This window comes from Pochonia chlamydosporia, chromosome 1 (assembly GCF_001653235.2).
Source record: "Pochonia chlamydosporia 170 chromosome 1, whole genome shotgun sequence".
Taxonomy (NCBI): Eukaryota; Fungi; Ascomycota; class Sordariomycetes; order Hypocreales; family Clavicipitaceae; genus Pochonia; species Pochonia chlamydosporia.
The window spans coordinates 246,790-265,054 of record NC_035790.1 but is presented as its reverse complement, the minus strand read 5'-3'; the positions used below and the strand labels follow the sequence as shown (position 1 = coordinate 265,054).

The following is an 18,265-nucleotide window of genomic DNA, read 5'->3' as shown; positions in this document are numbered from 1 at the left end:
AATTGGAATTGGTGCGGAGAAGTATAAGAGTACTATGTGTATGGTAGGAGTATTTAGACGCGGTTTCATATACAAAGCCAAATTAGTAACTTGCAAACCACAGATTCATATCCACCTGAGGATTTTGCATATCCCAGCAAGAAGGTAAGCTGTCAATTGTGTCGGGAAACAGCAAATCCTCAATAGAGCTGCTTTGACTGCCATTTTGAGAAAGGGGGCTGCGCTGAGAGCTGGTGGCGCCCGAAGACGGATCGCTTGGCAACATGGTTTTGCTTGACGGAATGGAAGCACCTAAACCCAGGACCTCGCGAGCGATGGCTTGTATTTCCTTGACGGTCTTTTCTCCTTGAGGCCATACTTCCGCCAAAGACTTGAGACATCCAATCGTAAGTCGAATTTGTTCACGAGCAATCGACAATTTGGAACCAGTCAATAAGAACTTGCATGCCGAGAGAAATGGAATCGTGCCAGTGGTAACCATGCAAAGGGTGAATGGACTGTGGCAAAATGGTCGCTTCGGTAGAGTCATAATTCTAACCTGGGCTTCGATGGACGCAAGACATCTCATGGTGTGAATGACCGTGGACTCGTCCGCGGCATGCGACTCAGGCGGACACACGAAGCAACTGGAGATCTTCTCCAGCGGATCAAACAACAAATTCGAATAGGGGCGATGAAGTCCCACGATGGAGCTATGCGTGACAGTCATAGAGTTAGAATGTTACAAACTTGGACAAGTGCAATCGGGAGTGTTACGTACGCATGAATGCCCATATGAGCGTAAAAGAGTAGCTCGTCAATCTCGCCATCCTTGGACATTAGAGGTCGCTTGCATTCGGGCAACAGAAGTAACCATCCATCTATCATGGCATCCACGGCCTCTACGAGCTCGATTGGAGGACTTGTTTTCTTGTCTGGGGGAGTTGCGGCCAAGATTTGAGCTACCCCCCTCGTTGACCCGATGAGATATGCGAACGATGAGTAGACATGGTTCTCTGAAGAAAATTCCCTCGTGTCAAAGTCCGCCAGCGAAGAAGGAGTCGGGATGACCTGAAATGTATCAGTAAATTTCATCATGGCGGTCATGGGAGCTCACATACCCCAGAGTTGTACTCCCTTTCTTCGCACGGTAAGTCCACTGTTGCGGGAACATCTCTAGTAAGAAAGTCTGTGTCGCGTCTGATGGCTGCATAATTCGAGTCCACAATGTACAGTTGCCACCATGTTCTTCTCCAGCTCTCTGCCAATACTGGATCCCCGTCGCTATTGGCAATAGCGAAGTCTTGACGAGACATGCCCAGTGCCGTCGCAATACCGACGGTATCGTTAATGTATGACAGAGCCTGGGGCCGGCTACCAGACCAAAACAGAACGATAGAGTATAGTAATTGCGCCTGGCATAGAAATGGACATGTTGGTAAAACTGCTTTTGCTTCTATAATATCGTCGACGGCCTGCATTGCGAGTTGACCGCTCTGACCTGACCGAGCATAAAGGGCTCCAATGTAGCGAACACATGAAATAACAGGTTTCAGACGGTTGGACCAGGTGGAATCTTCCGCATAGTGTAGTAAACGATGTAGCGGGAGGACGAAAGGATGAAAGGCGTGGAAGCACTTGTAGTACACATTGATGAAGGGATCAATGCCAGGGTCTGAGGATGAGAGGATGGAAGCGTCGGTCGAGTTGGTTTCAAGGTAAGAAGCTCCAGGAAAAGATCCATTGACTTCAGTGAAACACTCAGACAAGAGAGGAAGCGATGAGTCGGGCTCTGTAGCCAGTGGCTGATGATTCTCTGATCCGACAGAGTCGGATCCTTCCCTAGGACTCGTCGAGGATGACTGTTTTGCCAACCGTTCTCTCCTGGCAGCCAAGGCAGCTCTATCCAGTCCTCCTCGACGAGACTTGGTATAATTGCATTCTTTACCATCTTCTTCGCATCTCTTGCAGACGGGCTTTGTAGCATCACAACGAATATGTCGTGTCCTACATGCCAAACAGGCAAGGGAAACCCGAGAGGCTCCACCCCTTGCAGCCCCCGGCTTGCCCACGGCCTGCTGCTCACTGCTAGATGTCATTCGATCCTTGTTTATTGGCCCTGAGAGGTATGCCGGTATCCGGAGAGTGAATTGCTAAGATTGTGCATGGCCCGTTTGTTGGCAAAGTCGAAGGAGTCTTGGAGGCTAAGTGTGGTGCGTCAAGTCAAAAAGCGGGTATCCGGGTACTCGATCATCTTGACCGGGAATCCGTTGAAGACGATGGGGACCTGTCGACCAGACTCGTTATTTAATTAGTGATGGTGGCTTTGCCTTTGGCTTTCCCACATGAGTGACTCGACATTAGACTTCCGTCACCTTGGAGCTGAGAAACATGACCCACCACAGCCACAATTTGACAACTTGGGACCAGACATGGAGCCTTTCAGTGAGAGACTCCTGTGGTTACGCTGCCAGTAACCTTTCTGGTGGGAATCTACGGGCCGGTTATCCATGATGCGGCTGTATTAAAGAAAAATGCCATTATGAGTTCCCACCACTTTGCGGGATTCGACACAATGGGGCAAATGGGTATTCATAACCCGAGAAATTGTTGAAAGCTCACACTTCAATTGTCCGACTGTTTCGGAAGTTGTTTCGGTACTTTGGTCGGGTGTGATTATTGACAGAACTTATATATCGAGGCCATCACCACTGTCAACAAATTGTCGAAACCCAGCAAATCAAACAGTGCTTTTAGTTTCGTATATTCATTCGCAAAAACAACTCAAAATTATCGCCCAGTCGTTACTGATAACGAGACTTTTACGGAAATGTCGCAAAAGATTGTCATTATTGGCGCTGGATTCGCCGGTATGTACAGCGCCTTGGCTTCCCGACGCCTAATTTCACAAAATGGCAAGGACGAAGACATCGACGTGGTTGTGATTGCTCCAGAACCAATTCTTGCTGTCAGACCTCGACTTTACGAAGCAGACCCAGCGACAATGGCTGCTCCCCTTGAAGCCCTCTTCAACGCAACGGGAGTGAAGTTTGTTCAGGGTCTGGCTAAAGCCATTGACACCAAGACCAAACTGGTTGAAGTGGCAAGCACCCGGGGGAAGAAAACTCAAATTGAATACAGCAGGCTCATTTTGGCCGCAGGAAGTCACTTGAAAATGCCAAACGTCAACGGCTTGAAAGAGCATGCCTTTAACGTAGACCAGTTACAGTCCGCAATAGTGTTGGACAAGCACCTTCACGATCTGGCTCAGACGCCTAATAGTCCTGCTCGCAATACTGTGGTTGTTTGCGGAGGAGGTTTTACTGGCATTGAGTTGGCAGCAGAGCTGCCTGCCCGATTACGTTTGATCCTAGGAGACGAAGCAGAAACACGGGTCGTCGTCATCGAACGCAATCCGGAAATTGGGCCAGGACTGGGCCCTGGTCCTAGACCGGAGATCGAGAAAACCTTAAGAGAGTATGGAGTGGAACTGAAGCTGGGTACTGCAGTAGCTTCAGTCGATGACCACGGCGTGACTACTTCTACTGGCGAGAGAGTCGAGGCCAGCACGGTGGTCTGGACTGGTGGTATGGTTGCCACTGAATTGACGCAACAGATCCCAGGGGAAAAGGACGCACTTGGTCGACTTCTAGTAGACAAGAACCTTCGTGGTCTGGAATCTCCCGAGGTTTTTGCTACAGGAGATGCCGCAAGCGCCGCTACCGATGATGCTGGGCATACTGCATTGATGAGTTGTCAGCATGCTTTGATGCTTGGTCGTTCATCTGGCCACAATGCCGCCGCCGATCTGCTCCAGCTCCCAAATCGCCCTTATAGTCAACCCGTATACGGGACATGCCTTGATCTCGGCCCCAAGGGAGCAGTGGTAACCAGTGGCTGGGATCGCCAAATCGTGTTCACTGGCAGCCAGGCCAAGTCGGTCAAACAATTTATTAACACTACTCTCATCTATCCCCCGCCAGCTAACGCTGAAGAAGCTTTCACCATCGCAGACCCAGATTACCAGATTCCAACGCTGGCCCCTCCGTCGACGGTCACCGTGGAGTCTTGAGTCACTTTAGAAGGTTAGACCATAGACATTCGAATATATAGTATAAAACCATTTGCTGTTGAAGTATTGGTAAATCACTCTACTAGGCCATTAGACCAGCTATGAGGAAATTTCTTCTTTCCGCGCGACTTGCTGGCCAATTTACTAGAATCCAACATCAATTTTGTAGCCACCAGAAATCTGGGCAGTGGAAAAGGCGACCTTTCCAACACAGTCTCCATACTCATATGGCTTTCCGATAACACCACTTCCAGCACCAGACGTCTTTGATGTCGGGTTGTACATGGTGACTTCAGTTTTGGGCAGCTCCGAGCATTGGTGGCTGCCTGAGTTCCATGGGTAGTATTCCACGAAACCGCCTTGGCTAGACTGAATACCTCCGGCCCCAGAAGGCAAAGTATATGTTCCAACGCGGGTGCTGGCTCCAGTAGCTTTGTTGACAACTGTTCCGGTCCAAGTGGTACCAGAAGTATTCTCAATAACCAAATTGTAGGTGGCATCGTAGTTGCCGTTAATCTCCACGGCACAGCTCACACCAGAGCCACCGTCAGCCCCGTCATGACAATTGGGATCGGTCGTAGTGGTTCCGGCCTGAAATGACGAGAAAACGGCGTGTACGACACTATTGCCTCCCGAATTGGGCCGGTTTTGGATACCACAGTAGCCTACGTCCTTGACATTTTGGAAGTTGTACTGTTGTGCAAAGTAATAACCGGAGTCGTGAGAGGCGCCAGCCATATTGAAAGGGAAAGTGATGTCCTTCAAACCACCAGAAGGTTTCCCAGAGAAAGACCAGCTATTGCCGACCAGAGAAAAGCCAAGTTGGGGGGCGAACACAGCCACTGTGATCAGTGAGTACTTCATTCTGATAAGCTGAGTAGTATCAATATTGGAAATGTAGTTATTGTGGGTGAATAATGGTTACTGATCGGAATACAGTCACGCAATGGGCCGGTCGCGCTGTTATACGCCTTTTCAACAACGTGCTTCCGTTTACAAACCAATGAGTCCAGTTTCTGTGGGATAAGCCTCATGTCTTCAGACATGGCAAACAGCCTGTTTGTGCCTACCGCCAGCAACTAGAGTCATTGTTCGCCTTAACCAGAGATTGAAACGTTGCATATAGACATGGCAACTTTCCCAGGCTTTGCATTGTAGAAACTGCTATGAATAACACGTCGCAGTTAGAGTTGTACTTTCTTACCTGCTGATCCCAGGGCATACGATCTAGGTGATCTGATGAGTCGTGTAAACTAAATCGATCCCGTCTGAAACAACGGCTGCAACCTGGGATATGCACCCTGGGATGGAATGCAGCGCTCCAACGATTTCAAGTTGAATACCGACATGCCTTTACCATGCAGCCAACCCCGCGATTCCACTTGACGATGAGGCCAGAGCTCGAAATAGGCAGTTCTTCCAGGTAGATCCACTTGACATCAATCGACTTTCTCAAACGCTACATTGCAGGGAGGTTGTTGTGGATGGTAGCGCACTTCAAGCGCTCCATACAGGTGCATCAGGGACCGACGATCTCATGGACTCATGTCTCCTTGAATCAAACTTCTCATTTACTCATTGCCAGCTAAACCTGGTCACATTCATTTACATACTCCAACAGTTGTCTCCGTCGTGCTACCAAAAACAGTCACTTCTCGTCAAGTATGCCTGGGTAGCCATAATATTCTTAAGCCTGCCAAAGATCAACCAGGCTAAATCAATGAGGAAGTTAACTAACCCCCGCCAATATCAATCTAGAAGGCCAGATTCCTCCCCACATGATCTGGGTTCTGTAATCGTGCTCGAAGCAAAATGCCCGGCCAGCTAGCAACCGGAAACTTGTGTGTTGAGAACCAATTCTTATTATCCGGCCGCTGGCGAAGGAGGTCTTGGTCAGCTTGATTGACCACTGCATCCGCCAAGACACGTTCAATATCCAATCGCGGCAGCATGACTTCGATCTCGGCAAACAAGTCATTGGCCCCCATCGATTGTCTCGCTGGGAGGGAAAAGTCCATCATGACACCGAACCGAACCAATCGCGAGAAAGGATCAATTCTCTCCGCAATGCCAGGACTAGTGTGAATGGCTATAGCAGTCCAAACCTTGCGACCGTCCTCATGCGAGAGGCCGTGCACCTGGCAGTGGTGCTCTGCCGCATCTGCCCCTTCAAGTTCAAATCGCTGGGGTCCGTTGAAGTCATCACTGGTGCCCAAGTCATGGCAGATGGATGCGACGAAGAGGAGAGGCAAGTTTTCTGGTTTTGCCCACTCCGAATTTTCCTTTTCGGCCAGCCATCGAGCTGCAAGGTACACGCGTACAGAGTGATTGAATATGGGGCGTGAAACCGTCTTCCATGCAAGGTTCAGGGCACTGGAGCAGATTTCAGTTTGGGGTATTTTAGCAAGCACGTCTTGCGGCAAAGTCATTTCGGTTTCGTGCTTTGACATGTTGGTATCGTGAAGAAGTGCTGGTGTTGGGTTGCTTGTTGGAGATTGGATCATCGGTGGAATTTAACACTTGCCGTCTCCCTCAGGCTTGTCTGCATTCCCCACGATTCGCGCCCTCTGGGTGACTTTTGACATATATGTGTCTTTGATAGTGGGGATGAAAGTGGCGCTCATAGCCGTCACTTACTAGGTATTTACTCAGCTTCACAGTATGCAGTAAATGAAGGCATTTATAATGCAAGCAACACTCTGTGCGCTTTATCCTCTGTCACCGTAACACGATGGGTTTGACCAGTTGAGGGAATGAGCCACATGGAAACAGTTGACCTGTGTGCAACCGCCTTGAACGGATGGCTTAAAACAACACATGAAATGATATCGTGAACCAAGTCGATGCCGTGCCAAATGCCGAACTGTCTGCTTGGTGGGGGCTGATTGGCTTACAAATTGCCTGACAAACAAAACAATATTGAATGTTCTGGAAAGGTTCGTAACTTGCCACAAGGCAATCCGACAAGCCATCTCGTTATTGCCATGGCTTCCGATGTATCAATTATTCGACTCTCCGGCAACCAACATAAGAGCTGCAGGCATGTAGGTTGTGTGACGAGTTAGCCCTCGCTCCAATATACAAAAAGCTGCTGTCGGAAATTTTGCATCTTGGCTTTCACCGGTATTGGAAGGCCAAGTCTTCACATAAAAGGAGTTTTTTTTAATAAAAAAAAAAAAAAAAAAGAAAAAGAAAAACCAGGACCACCCGTGGTTGCCGCATTTGTACGAAGACGATTGCTGGACCTGGAACAGATATCCCGTTGCTGCGGCATCGACGGAAGCAAGCCGGGCAAAGCCACTGTTCATGCCGCAGGCACGTCCGCCCCTACAACAACAGCTCGAGACTTGAAAAAAAAATATTGACTGTTCCGCAAGTGAAGTCATCCTGCACACATGGATGCAAGTAGCAAGTTGATGTCAAAAAGAATCGTGAGCCGTGTGTGGCGCCGTTGGCGAACGACAAAGGAATATCGACCATACACGATAACCGGAATAAGAGGGATATTTGTCATTCTGCGCAATGGTCTGGATGCCTTTTTCCGACTGTGGAATAGCATGGGTTTTAAGAGTCCCAATCTAATTACTCACGTCTTATATAATGCATTTTCACGCCAGCTTGCCTGACTTGTACAGGGTAATGAGGAATGTATTGATACTATTCTCAGGTCATGGAGTATAATTTCGGTTTGGCGATTTGCGCAGACTGCTTTGCTTCCATCTGCATGTTAAGCAAATGCAGAGACTCTCCCCTCACTGCAGCATCTGTGACTTGCCCATCTGGTTGATCGAGCCGAGATCCAACGAGACACGCTGTTTAATTCGCCGAAACGCACCAGGCACATGTTCATTCGGCGCTTTATGGCTGAGACACGCATACATGTTTCTGGAGATCCTCTCCCGCCGTGAGTGTGAGTGCCTGATTGTTGCTTCCGAGGGTCTCGGGAATAGAACAGCTACCTAGGTACACAATCACCCCGAGGAGATGACCCAATGGCCAAAACAGACACAATCCACTGCTGCAAAGGCTGATAGTGGACACAATGGTTCCATTGACGCTATCAATCTTGCCATTGACTCCTGAGAAGCATATCGATCGGAGCTCGTCCTCCAGAATTGACCCTCGCCATCTTGCCCATCATGCCCACCATGCCCATCATGCTGACTGACCCTGGACGCCATTGAGCTCCGACAACGGTTCAATGTGACACTGCATGACATATTTGATGCATTCAACGTCTCAATCCAGCTTGTATGATGTGTCAAAATGAATTAGGTGTTGTTCGGTCGAAATTGCGTGCTCGCGGGTCTGGGCGTCGAGTGGTCTTGTATAAGCCAGCGGCGTCCAAAGAAGTGGGTGGAGTGACGTGATCGGCACCATCATCGCGTCAACGCTGATTAAGTTTCTAGGTCTCGCACTAACGAAATTCCATGACCTGACTTGCGGCGTCATGTTAGTGGGCAACCGTCTTCCACCGTTATGTACGTTGTGGGACGTGGTAATCCGGGAATACTCAAAGCACTTGGGGATCTTACTGTGAGCCCGTGGATATTTCGCAATAGCCTGGGGTCACGCAATTATTGCGGGGTTGAACCCGTACCGGTGAAGTATATAAGAGACTGAACCTTTGCTGTCCGTGTCAAGTAGTAAACTGTATCTGACATCCAGAGCGAAGAGTTAGACTAGACTGTATATCGCACACATTCTCAGTCTGCAAACATGGCACCTTCAGCAGTTTCCACTACAGTCACCGAAGAGACCAAGCCTCGGTCCACCTACAAGCTCAACCTAGGACAGTACAAAGAAATTGATCCTTGTGAGGTCGATCGCGACATCGAGACGGGTAAAAGTGGCGGCAACGGTGCCAAGGTACGATATAGAACACATCCGTCCGATCTCACAGTCAAGTTGTGAACATGGCTGACACAGCCCCATCTTACAGTACCCTCACTATCTTCCCACCTGGAACCGTGAACAGAAATGGGGCCCCTTGGAACCATTTGAGCACTACGAGCATGGCAAGGATGCCGACACATCGTATCCAAACCTATTCCCAGAGGGCTCCAAACTTACACAACTCACTCCCACAATCGGCTCAGAAGTCTCTGGTGTCCAGCTGTCCTCCCTGAGCGACGCCGGGAAGGATGAGCTGGCTCATTTCGTTGCCAAGCGCAAGGTTGTTGCCTTCAGAAACCAAGACTTTGCAGATCTCTCCATACCAGATGCCTTGAAGTATGGATCATACTTTGGCCGTCATCACATCCACCCTACCTCTGGTGCCCCAGAAGGTTACCCCGAGGTTCATCTGGTGCATCGTGGCGAAGGTGATAAGGGAGCCGCTCAGTTCTTCCAGGCGCGAACCAGCTCAGTTGCATGGCACTCAGATGTCTCATATGAGAAGCAGCCTCCCGGAACCACGTTCCTCTACATCCTCAACAAGCCCGATACCGGCGGTGACACCTTGTTTGTAGACGCTGTTCAGGCTTACAACCGTCTCAGCCCATTGTTCCAGGAGCGTCTCCACGGCCTGAGAGCAACTCATTCAGGCATTGAGCAGGTGAATGCTGCAGCTGCCAGAAACAGCATCAAGAGACGAGAGCCCGTGGTTAACGACCACCCACTTGTGCGAACTCACCCAGCGACTGGCGAGAAGGCGCTTTACGTCAACCCTCAGTGTAAGGATTAACAAGAACCAAAGTGCGGAGGCAAAGACATATGCTAACTAAACGTATTAGTCACCCGAGAAATTATTGGCATGAAGAAAGAAGAGTCAGATTCCATTCTCAAATTCCTCTACGATCACTTGGCATATGGAGCAGATTTCCAAGCTAGAGTCAAGTGGGAGGAGGGAACCGTCGTCATCTGGGACAACAGAGTTACTCAACACACAGCACTGGTAGATTGGGAAGATGGCCAGCGACGTCATTTGGCGCGCATTACTCCTCAGGCTGAAGCGCCGTATGAGACTCCATTCGAGGCGCGCAAGTAGAGGTTGTGCTCGGCTCCAGAAGCGGGTTACTAATCATCAGAATGAGAAATGAAAGCATATTGTAATAGAACAGAACATCTTTAATAATAAGACATGGAACATTGAAGCAAATGAAACATGACATGACCTTGCATAGTTTCTCTCAACTAGCTGCTACTTTGTGAAACGAGGCTATGCGCCTAAAATAGTGCCTACAAATAACTGAAAACAAAGTTGGCTCGCTTGTCAAGCAGAGCTCTGAGCACGCTAAGGTACCACCATACAGAGCCGCAAACCATCGAAGTTTTCCCATTATGCTTAAATCTCCGCAACTCCGCAAAGCCCTCTCGGCTTCAAGTTTCCTTCAAAAGCGGGTGCATTTCTGTATTGCTAAGCAGCACCATAACCTTGGATTCGCCGTAGTGACTCATGCCAAGAGAAACACACGAGGTAGAAGGCGGCTGAGGTGGATGTCTAACCATGAACGATCCACAAATGGAGAACAGTTTGTCTAAGCTGAGTTAAACTGGACCGCGCTTTCTGTCTATGCGTGAAATAGGACCTGGTATCAGGCATCCTGGAAATTGGTAATGCAAGACGATTTCCATAGAAAGGAGATGGAATCATTTATCTACCCCCAAGACTTGCCCGTATGTGGATTTGTAAAGCTTGTAGTCTGCTGGTGGGGGCATAATGGCAAGTTGTTATATAAAGGTCGACTTCCAGTCGTCGGCATAGTCTCACTGAAACAACAATTCCATCACGGTATCAACCAGGATCCCAAATAACAAAAAAAAAAAAAACTTTCAAGGCTTTGCGTCGTCGAAAATTGTCTTGTCTCGTACTATCATCATGTCTTCAGTCGCATTCGTGGGTATTGGCAATATGGGCGCTGCCCTCGCCGAAACACTTCTCAAAACCTCGTCACATAAGGTCACAATTTGGAACCGAACCGCCGATCGACCCCAAGTAAAAGCAGTTATCGAGGCCGGAGCGACCTTTGAGTCCAACATCGAGGCAGCCATCAATAGTGACGTTGTCATCATTTGCGTACTCGACTACGACACCATCTACCGCGCCCTGGAACCGATCCAGGCTTCTACGTCTGCGCTGTCTGAAAAGGTCATTATCAATCTCACAAATGGCACCCCAAGACAAGCTCGTGAAATGCAACAATGGATCAAAGCTCGCGGAGCAGCGTTCTACTTTGACGGGGCTGTCATGGTTCCACCACAGTTGGTTGGCACCGAGCACTCATTCATCTTGTACAGTGGAGAAAACCAAGAAGTCTTCACCCAGAAGGTGGCAGATGTTGTAAAGACGCTTGGTTCCTCCCAATACACAGGAGAAGACGTCAATTCAGCTGCCACAGACGACCTGGCTGCGCTGTCTACCATGTACGGAATGTTCGCCGGCTTTTTCGCAGGTCTTGGCCTTGTCAGAAAGCAAGTCGGCACGAATGGCAAGGTCAGCCCGTCTGTGAGTAAGGTTGTGGTGCCTGTCATGACAGCTATGGTGCCTTATTTGAGCAGTATCGCCGAGACTATTGACGGCAATGACTGGAACAACAATTTGGGCAATCCACTTGGTATGCAGGTTGCCGGAGTGAGAAACATTCTTCAGGCATGTAAAGAGGAGTCAGTCAATGGAGCTAGCTTGGAGGCGTTTGTGAAGACGATGCAGAGGACAGTCGACGCAAAAGGCGGCGACGTCGGAGTCCCTGCTGTTGCATTGTATCACGATGAGTAACAACACCTAATGTAACTTGGCTTGGAAATACAATGTACAAAATGCCACAGCTTGCCTCCCTCGTGATAATCTGAATATGAATGTTCCAAATCCTTGCAACAGTTGCTTACTTGGTCGGGCAAGTGCTTCAATCAAACAAGCAATACCAGTACAATGCTGTCTCGCTTGCATTTCCAGTCCCGTGGTATAAGTATTCATCGTAGCCTCCAAACACGGCGCCGCAACCAGCATAAAACTGACAAGCCGTCACATTATTGTCCTGTGTTTCAATTCTCAAGCCCTTCACACCTAGGTCCTGTGCCCAATTTCGAACTGCGTTGAACAGCATTTTCCCATAACCTTTGCCCCTGAGCTCCCCTGAGACTGCGAAATCATGCAGAGTCACCAGGTTATTCCAGTCCTTGAACGCCATGGCATACCCATACACTGATTTGGACTCATTGACGAGTGCAAAAGTAATCTTGTGGGTCGCATCTTTAGCTGCCTCGAAGTTTTCGTCTATCCCGCCGTAGGACTTCGTTTGGACACGTATAGGCTCTGTTTGAATGTCTCGCGGTGACGAAATGGATGTCAGTTGGTTGTATGGTTTAGCCACTTTTGAGTCTATTTTGAACGAAAAGTCACGGCCACGTATATCGTGCCTTGTTATGCATGGTACAGCTAGGACTTGCATCTTCAACGACCAACAAGATTTGATGGCGAAGGTCGGCTAGGATGTAGTTGCTGGCTATGCTCTCATGCAAGTCTGTCAAAAGCGCCCGCGCAATATGCAGTGGGAGCAATTGATCCTCACTATGCAAGATACTTCAGACAGGTGTGTTGGCAGGCGGTGAATCGCTGATTAAGTAGAGAGAACTGAGCTGAGTTCAGTACAGCCAAGGGTCTAGCTACCCGACTTGCTTACTCCGAAAATTTGGGGAAGACAAAGGATATCCATGTCAATACCTATCTCCACCATAACTGCCCATCGTCAACGACATGGTCGCGTTATGCTGCCACTAGCCAACCTAGATCTCGTTTAGAGTGGACCGCATTTGGCAAAGAGAGCTAGATTAATGCTGCGATGCGTCTAGTTCCTTCTCGAGTCAGCTAAGCAACGACAATCCTGCCATAGTTACATATTGACATACAAACCATAATAAACAACGACTGATCAACACATTTACAACAACCGAGGCTGCCCTAAGCAAACGATGATCTCAAAGTGGCTTCTAAGCCGAAAGTTCCCCCGGCGTTGCTCAAAAGGCTTCAATTGCAGCTCTGTTAGGGTTCGCCTTTTGGTAATTGGTCATCATTGTGCTCCAATCACTCTCACCTCGCAAGCAACCAGCCAAACTAGGACTCTGCTTATGTGGCAAGGACAGAAGCAAACAGTCGATGTTGTGAGCCGTGAGGATCCTCCTGTACGGCATGTACAACGTCAAATTTGTCGGAAAAATAATGTCTAAATTAATCTCGCTAATATGTTGCCCAGATTCCTGTGGCGAGTAGAACGCAACAACACACAAGCTCGGCGGTGAATAAATATCGCTTTCTATATACATGGTTTCGCAGCTATGTGCCTGTGTATCTATATCCAAGTCCGCGTCTAATTATGCACGGGAGTCAACCTCTGTCTCCGTCTCAGAGTCTGAGTCCTTTGCAAGAGTTTGCTCGTCGTTGAGTTTGGGGTTGCGGAGCAAAAGCCCGAAGACGATGAGGGGGACACAGAGGCAAACCCCGGTAATGGTGAGGAGTCTCTGAATGTATTGGTAGGAATCAATCATGGCCGTACGCTCCGGAGTGCCCACTGGGTACATGGGTGCTACAGTGAGCGGCGAGCTGTAGGCCAGTGCACCGAGAGTGCCGTTTATGGGATTCAAATTCTCGTTTAGCTTTGAGGGCAGAAGCTGCGTCCACATGGCTCCAGAGATGGTGTTTCCCAGAGCAGATCCGATGTTGTATGTCGCAAGATAGATGCCCGTCATCACTGCCAAGTGTTCGTGCTTCAACGTGACCTGCAATGAAGCTTGGGTAGTGTAGGGAAACATTCCGCCAGCAACACCAAGAAGAACCTGGGCACCAATGACGCCGGCCCGAGCTGAGCTGTTTGCAGAGCCTCGGTAGTGGATCAGGAGGCCGAAGGCAAGCATATAGAGCATGGTACCAGCGACGACGAAGACTTTGAGTCGGCGGACCTTGTACACAACCAGACCCAGGATGGGCCCGACGATGACACTGGTAAAGCTGTAAAGTGAAGTAACACGGGTCGCGGTGCTTTGGGAGAAGTCAAACGCGACAATCAGCACGGTCCACAAGAAGTCTGATTGCATGGTAAAAGCAAAATTGAGGAAGATGGCAATTCCCATTGGCGCCCATACAGAGCGATCCTTCATGTTGGCAAACGGGATAAGCGGGTGCGGTGCCTTGAGTTCCCAGAAGATAAACGCGGGAATGCAGACAACACCAACGACAATCGGTGCAATGATGTGAGCCGATTTCCACTTGGCGCTTTCGCCGCCTGCAAGAGTGAAGGGAACCAACACCAGCTCAAGGATGGCAACAATGAGAATGATACCAATGACATCCAGGAGCCAAAACAACTCGAGTGCCAGGTTCTTGAACCCGAGTTGTTTGAAGGAGGATGAATAGTTCTCCAAAAGGCCTTGACGCTTTGCGCGGCGCGAAACAACCATCAAGCTCACAATCAGAGGCAGGGAGCACACAGGAAAGATGATTGCCCACATGCCAATACCCCATTGCCAACTACTATGTTGAAGCACAGCCTCGGAAATGTTGCCACTAACCCAAGTGTTGATGATGAAAGGGAGTGCAGGGACGTAGCTGAAAAAGAGTCGAGCACGAGTGGATGTTATATCGGCGATGATGACCTCTACCAGCAAAATGATCATGGTGTAGCCGATCTGGTAGAGTACACTGCCGCCAGCGAAGGTATCGACATTTTGGGAAACGGCTTCGATGATGGTGCCGAGGACGTAGAAGAAGACGGACAAGCAAATCAGCTCAACGCGGCCAAACACATCGGCAATCTTGGCGGCAGTGGGTTGCGCGCCAACCGACACAACAGATCGAATGACGTTGATGGTGGAGGCGAGAGAATGTTGCCCGAAGGAGTTTGTCGCCGAGGGTTGGTAGGCATAGCGAAGAGTGCCATCGAGGCCGTAGACGTATGCGACAAGAAAGACGCCGAAAAAGATGAAGACCCTGTCCCAATTTGTCGTCACGGAAGCAATAGCCTCCACACGAGCAACGCCAGGTGATTTGATATCTCTAACAGCATCGGCAGCGGTGGCGGGCGATGCATTACTTGCTCCATGTCCACGATGCTTGGAGACGTGACCATCGGAGGCCTTCTCTGTGGCAACAGGGCGGTCCATTGTGTGCTCAGTTATGTTCTCTTCAGGAATTTCGACAGACACCGTGTAATCTGCCTCAGGTTGATGTCTCGTCAGCAAGGCTGCTGCTTGGTGCACGGGCTCTCGGTCGTTGGATTGATTTGCAGGCGCAGAGTCAGGAAAAGGCGAAATCAAGAAAAAGAAGAGACCAAATTTAAGAGCGAGCTATGGCGCCGAAGTCTAAAGATGGTACAGAGACGGGTGATGCAAAAAGTCAAGCTGCATGACAACGAGAATAATGTCCGCAAACAACTGCAACAGATGCTGCAAAATACTCAAAGCGCAATGTCTTTGAAAGATGTCTTGGCGAGTCTGTTTTGGGACACCGTTCAAATATTGAATCTGTCAAGTCCTGGTCCCTCGACCGTGGATCTGGTGTTGTTCCGGAAGCGGAAGTAGGACTGGAATGAAGGAAGGAGCAACCCACACAAAGCGTCCAGAGGGGCACCACGACATTATATCCTGGACATGGAGGGCGTCAAGTATCCAGCTCGCTCGCGCCGATTGATTAGATCAAAGGGGACAAAAATCTGCAGTGCCAAGAAGGCAAAAAGTATCGCTGCTCTCCGCACACACAAGGACCACGACCAATAAGTATGGTACGGATGTGCGTCCCGCTGGCCCCTTGGTAAGGACAATGCGACGGCGATCCACAGGGATCAAGTTGGGATCATCGCCACGCGACTAATTGAGACCGGCGAGCCAAGGTACTGCTCGCGGCTTTTCATGAGCGTGACAAAAAACAAAAAATAAAAAAAATAAAAAAATACTCAACACTCAATCAAGTTCTTCAGCTTGCGGCCCTACTTGGACCGGGCGCACTGAAAAGGTCTGCCTCTCTTCCTGTTTAATTCATCACCTTTTCCTCGGTACCTAGCATCTTGGCACTCATTTTTTTTTTTTTTTTTTTTAAAACCGGGGCACGCATTAAAAATATCGCAGCCTGGTTTATCAGATGGATCTGATTATCAGACAATTGGCCCGAGAAAGGTTGCCAAGAACTTTAGAATGAAGTCAGACAGCCACAGCTCAGAAGATGGCCTGTGGAAAGTCCCCGAACACTCAAGGACCTCCAACATCAATGACGAATGATACTCGAGAGCAACCCCCCCTCAGCCCAGCAACAGGCGTGATAGAGGCAAGGGTGCACACATGCAGTATACGTACGCAGTTGGCAGGCACGGGGTTGCTGGCAATCGCTGAGACGGCACTACGGGCCATCACCTAGCAACTCTTCAACGGCTAAAAGGTGACCTAATTAACACGGTCGGGCCAGCCGCCTGAGATAAAAAGAGTGTCGCTGCTATGTAGTTTACTCCGCCATTCGTTGCGAAAGAGTACCAGATGCCAGGGAAGTATGCGCACAATCAAGAATGGAGACTGACCATGGCCAAACTCAAGTACCTTCTATCACAGTGTCATGAACGACTGAGTAGTCGCCACCACTGACTCGTCCCAACGGTTTATCATGTCCTTGCCGAACATAGTGGAGATGTATTAATACACATTCAACTTCGGGCGAGATGCTTTATTCTTCTAGACTACCCGCGCTTCCGTTAAGCTTGTTAGGCTATCGGAAGCAAATCGTCACCATCAAGGCACAGTTGTGATTCTCAGTTGCGTTCACCCAGCAAGATATCAGCATCAGCCAACAAAAAATTCATCCTACGAAAATAGGAAGGGGAAAAAGAGGGAAAGCCAGTGACAATACTAAAAGATTACCGAAATGGTTTGTAAAATGCGAATAACTTGCTACTGTACAGAGTACATCTACCCTTGTTAAATCACAAGTCTTTGGTCTTAAATCCCATCGCTGTGGGCTGGCAAGGGGGATAATCTTGCCTGTATGGCACCGGCTCCCATCAAATTTGCCTCCACATCTCAAGTGCTCCGTGTTAAGCAGGCGGGTCTTGTCATCTCTTCACCTTCGGGTGCCAAGAGCATGATCATGAGTTCTAAGGCAAGGGTAAGGGTCCTTCGACCAACGCCGCTCGTGCTCCGATGGAGCCGATGTTGCCATGTGGCTTTGTGAAAATTGAGACTTGAAGCTCCCGGACGTGTGACTTTGGTGCTGTTGTACCGGAGTACTGAGAACTTGATGACAGACAGCCGTCTCCGCAACCAGGTCTTGCTGCATGCCTCATTGCCAGAGTCAACCAAACAACCAGAGGTTGTTCAACACAGTTCATCTACACAAGGCCTTACTTCATTGTACCAGCAAGAATGTCTGACCCCGTGAAGTGCATTGCCAGTACAGCGCTATCTGCAATCCTGAGGTCTCATAACCCTTGGTGCACGGACAGTGACGGGGGTGACCACGATCCCCCATTACTTGGTGGATGAGACGAGTGCTTGACGCACTCTCGGAAACGCTCGCTGCAATAGAGTGGGAAGGTCGGACATGGGCTCAAGTTGGATTGTTCATATACATGCAGCAGGCTTGTTTGAACGGCGGGCTCTCTGGTAACATTAAATCTGTAGGTGCTCAATTTACCTCACTTGCATTATTGGACAGAAATACAAACGTACCACCTTTCTATCGCATACTGCCTCGTATCAGTACGATTATAGATGCGGCTGCAGGCTAGCAAACTGTCTTGTAGGCCTGCGATCTCTTGGCATGCCACCAGCCCCATATGGTCAATATTTCTACAAATATCAGGTTAACACTGCTAGGATCTCACCAAAGAGGAGGGAGAAAGAAAAAATGAGAGAGGGAGAAGTGGAAGAAAGGATAAAATACTCTAATGAGAAAAAGTAAACAATCCCAGGTTTCTGGGTTTCCTTTGGAAGATCTCAATTAGTCTAGGGGACTAAAGTGACTTCACAAGTCGCACTACTTTGCGACTTGCGCACCTGCGGGACATGAAATGGTTGGTGCAACCAATATGCCAGGTTTACACGAGCTACGGGCATGTTTGTCCTACGATTGATCAAGAGCCTACAAACGCCCAAGGCAGATGTCCTGCAAAAAAAATGCTTTCATTTCTAAAACCGGGCATTGCGCGAAGTCTTGTGCTTCGTGGCTTTAAGCTCCCGACGCTGTGTGTCATCGGGTTGGGCTCTGTGCTACACACCGGAGCGGTTGAATGCATACGGTAC

At 49.2% G+C, this 18,265-nt stretch overlaps 7 protein-coding genes across 7 annotated transcripts; 3 read left to right on the top strand and 4 right to left on the bottom strand.

Annotated features, from left to right (window-relative positions):
• Window positions 1–82: 82 nt before the first annotated feature.
• On the bottom strand, window positions 83–2,078 carry VFPPC_00021 (C6 transcription factor; the record flags this gene model as incomplete). The annotated part of the gene is made up of 3 exons (XM_018280123.1): window positions 83–692; window positions 761–1,050; window positions 1,101–2,078. 3 exons carry the CDS (start codon window positions 2,076–2,078, stop codon window positions 83–85), a joined length of 1,878 nt encoding a protein of 625 aa, XP_018148026.1.
• Window positions 2,079–2,809: 731 nt separating this feature from the next.
• VFPPC_00020 (FAD-dependent pyridine nucleotide-disulfide oxidoreductase) lies at window positions 2,810–4,051 on the top strand (the record flags this gene model as incomplete). Its single annotated transcript, XM_018280122.1, has 1 exon — window positions 2,810–4,051. The coding sequence occupies one exon, from the start codon at window positions 2,810–2,812 to the stop codon at window positions 4,049–4,051; it is 1,242 nt and encodes a 413-aa protein (XP_018148025.1).
• Window positions 4,052–4,125: 74 nt separating this feature from the next.
• Window positions 4,126–4,789, bottom strand: VFPPC_00019 (hypothetical protein; the record flags this gene model as incomplete). Its single annotated transcript, XM_022428155.1, has 2 exons — window positions 4,126–4,128; window positions 4,208–4,789. 2 exons carry the CDS (start codon window positions 4,787–4,789, stop codon window positions 4,126–4,128), a joined length of 585 nt encoding a protein of 194 aa, XP_022284644.1.
• Window positions 4,790–5,805: 1,016 nt separating this feature from the next.
• Window positions 5,806–6,501, bottom strand: VFPPC_00018 (metal-dependent phosphohydrolase HD sub domain-containing protein; the record flags this gene model as incomplete). The annotated part of the gene is made up of 1 exon (XM_018280120.1): window positions 5,806–6,501. The coding sequence occupies one exon, from the start codon at window positions 6,499–6,501 to the stop codon at window positions 5,806–5,808; it is 696 nt and encodes a 231-aa protein (XP_018148023.1).
• Window positions 6,502–8,770: 2,269 nt separating this feature from the next.
• Window positions 8,771–10,040, top strand: VFPPC_00016 (alpha-ketoglutarate-dependent sulfonate dioxygenase; the record flags this gene model as incomplete). The annotated part of the gene is made up of 3 exons (XM_018280119.1): window positions 8,771–8,920; window positions 8,994–9,726; window positions 9,787–10,040. The coding sequence occupies 3 exons, from the start codon at window positions 8,771–8,773 to the stop codon at window positions 10,038–10,040; spliced, it is 1,137 nt and encodes a 378-aa protein (XP_018148022.1).
• Window positions 10,041–10,871: 831 nt separating this feature from the next.
• VFPPC_00015 (6-phosphogluconate dehydrogenase nad-binding protein) lies at window positions 10,872–11,768 on the top strand (the record flags this gene model as incomplete). The annotated part of the gene is made up of 1 exon (XM_018280118.1): window positions 10,872–11,768. The coding sequence occupies one exon, from the start codon at window positions 10,872–10,874 to the stop codon at window positions 11,766–11,768; it is 897 nt and encodes a 298-aa protein (XP_018148021.1).
• A 1,592-nt stretch (window positions 11,769–13,360) lies between these two features.
• On the bottom strand, window positions 13,361–15,145 carry VFPPC_00014 (siderochrome-iron transporter (Sit1); the record flags this gene model as incomplete). Its single annotated transcript, XM_018280117.1, has 1 exon — window positions 13,361–15,145. One exon carries the CDS (start codon window positions 15,143–15,145, stop codon window positions 13,361–13,363), a length of 1,785 nt encoding a protein of 594 aa, XP_018148020.1.
• Window positions 15,146–18,265: the final 3,120 nt, after the last annotated feature.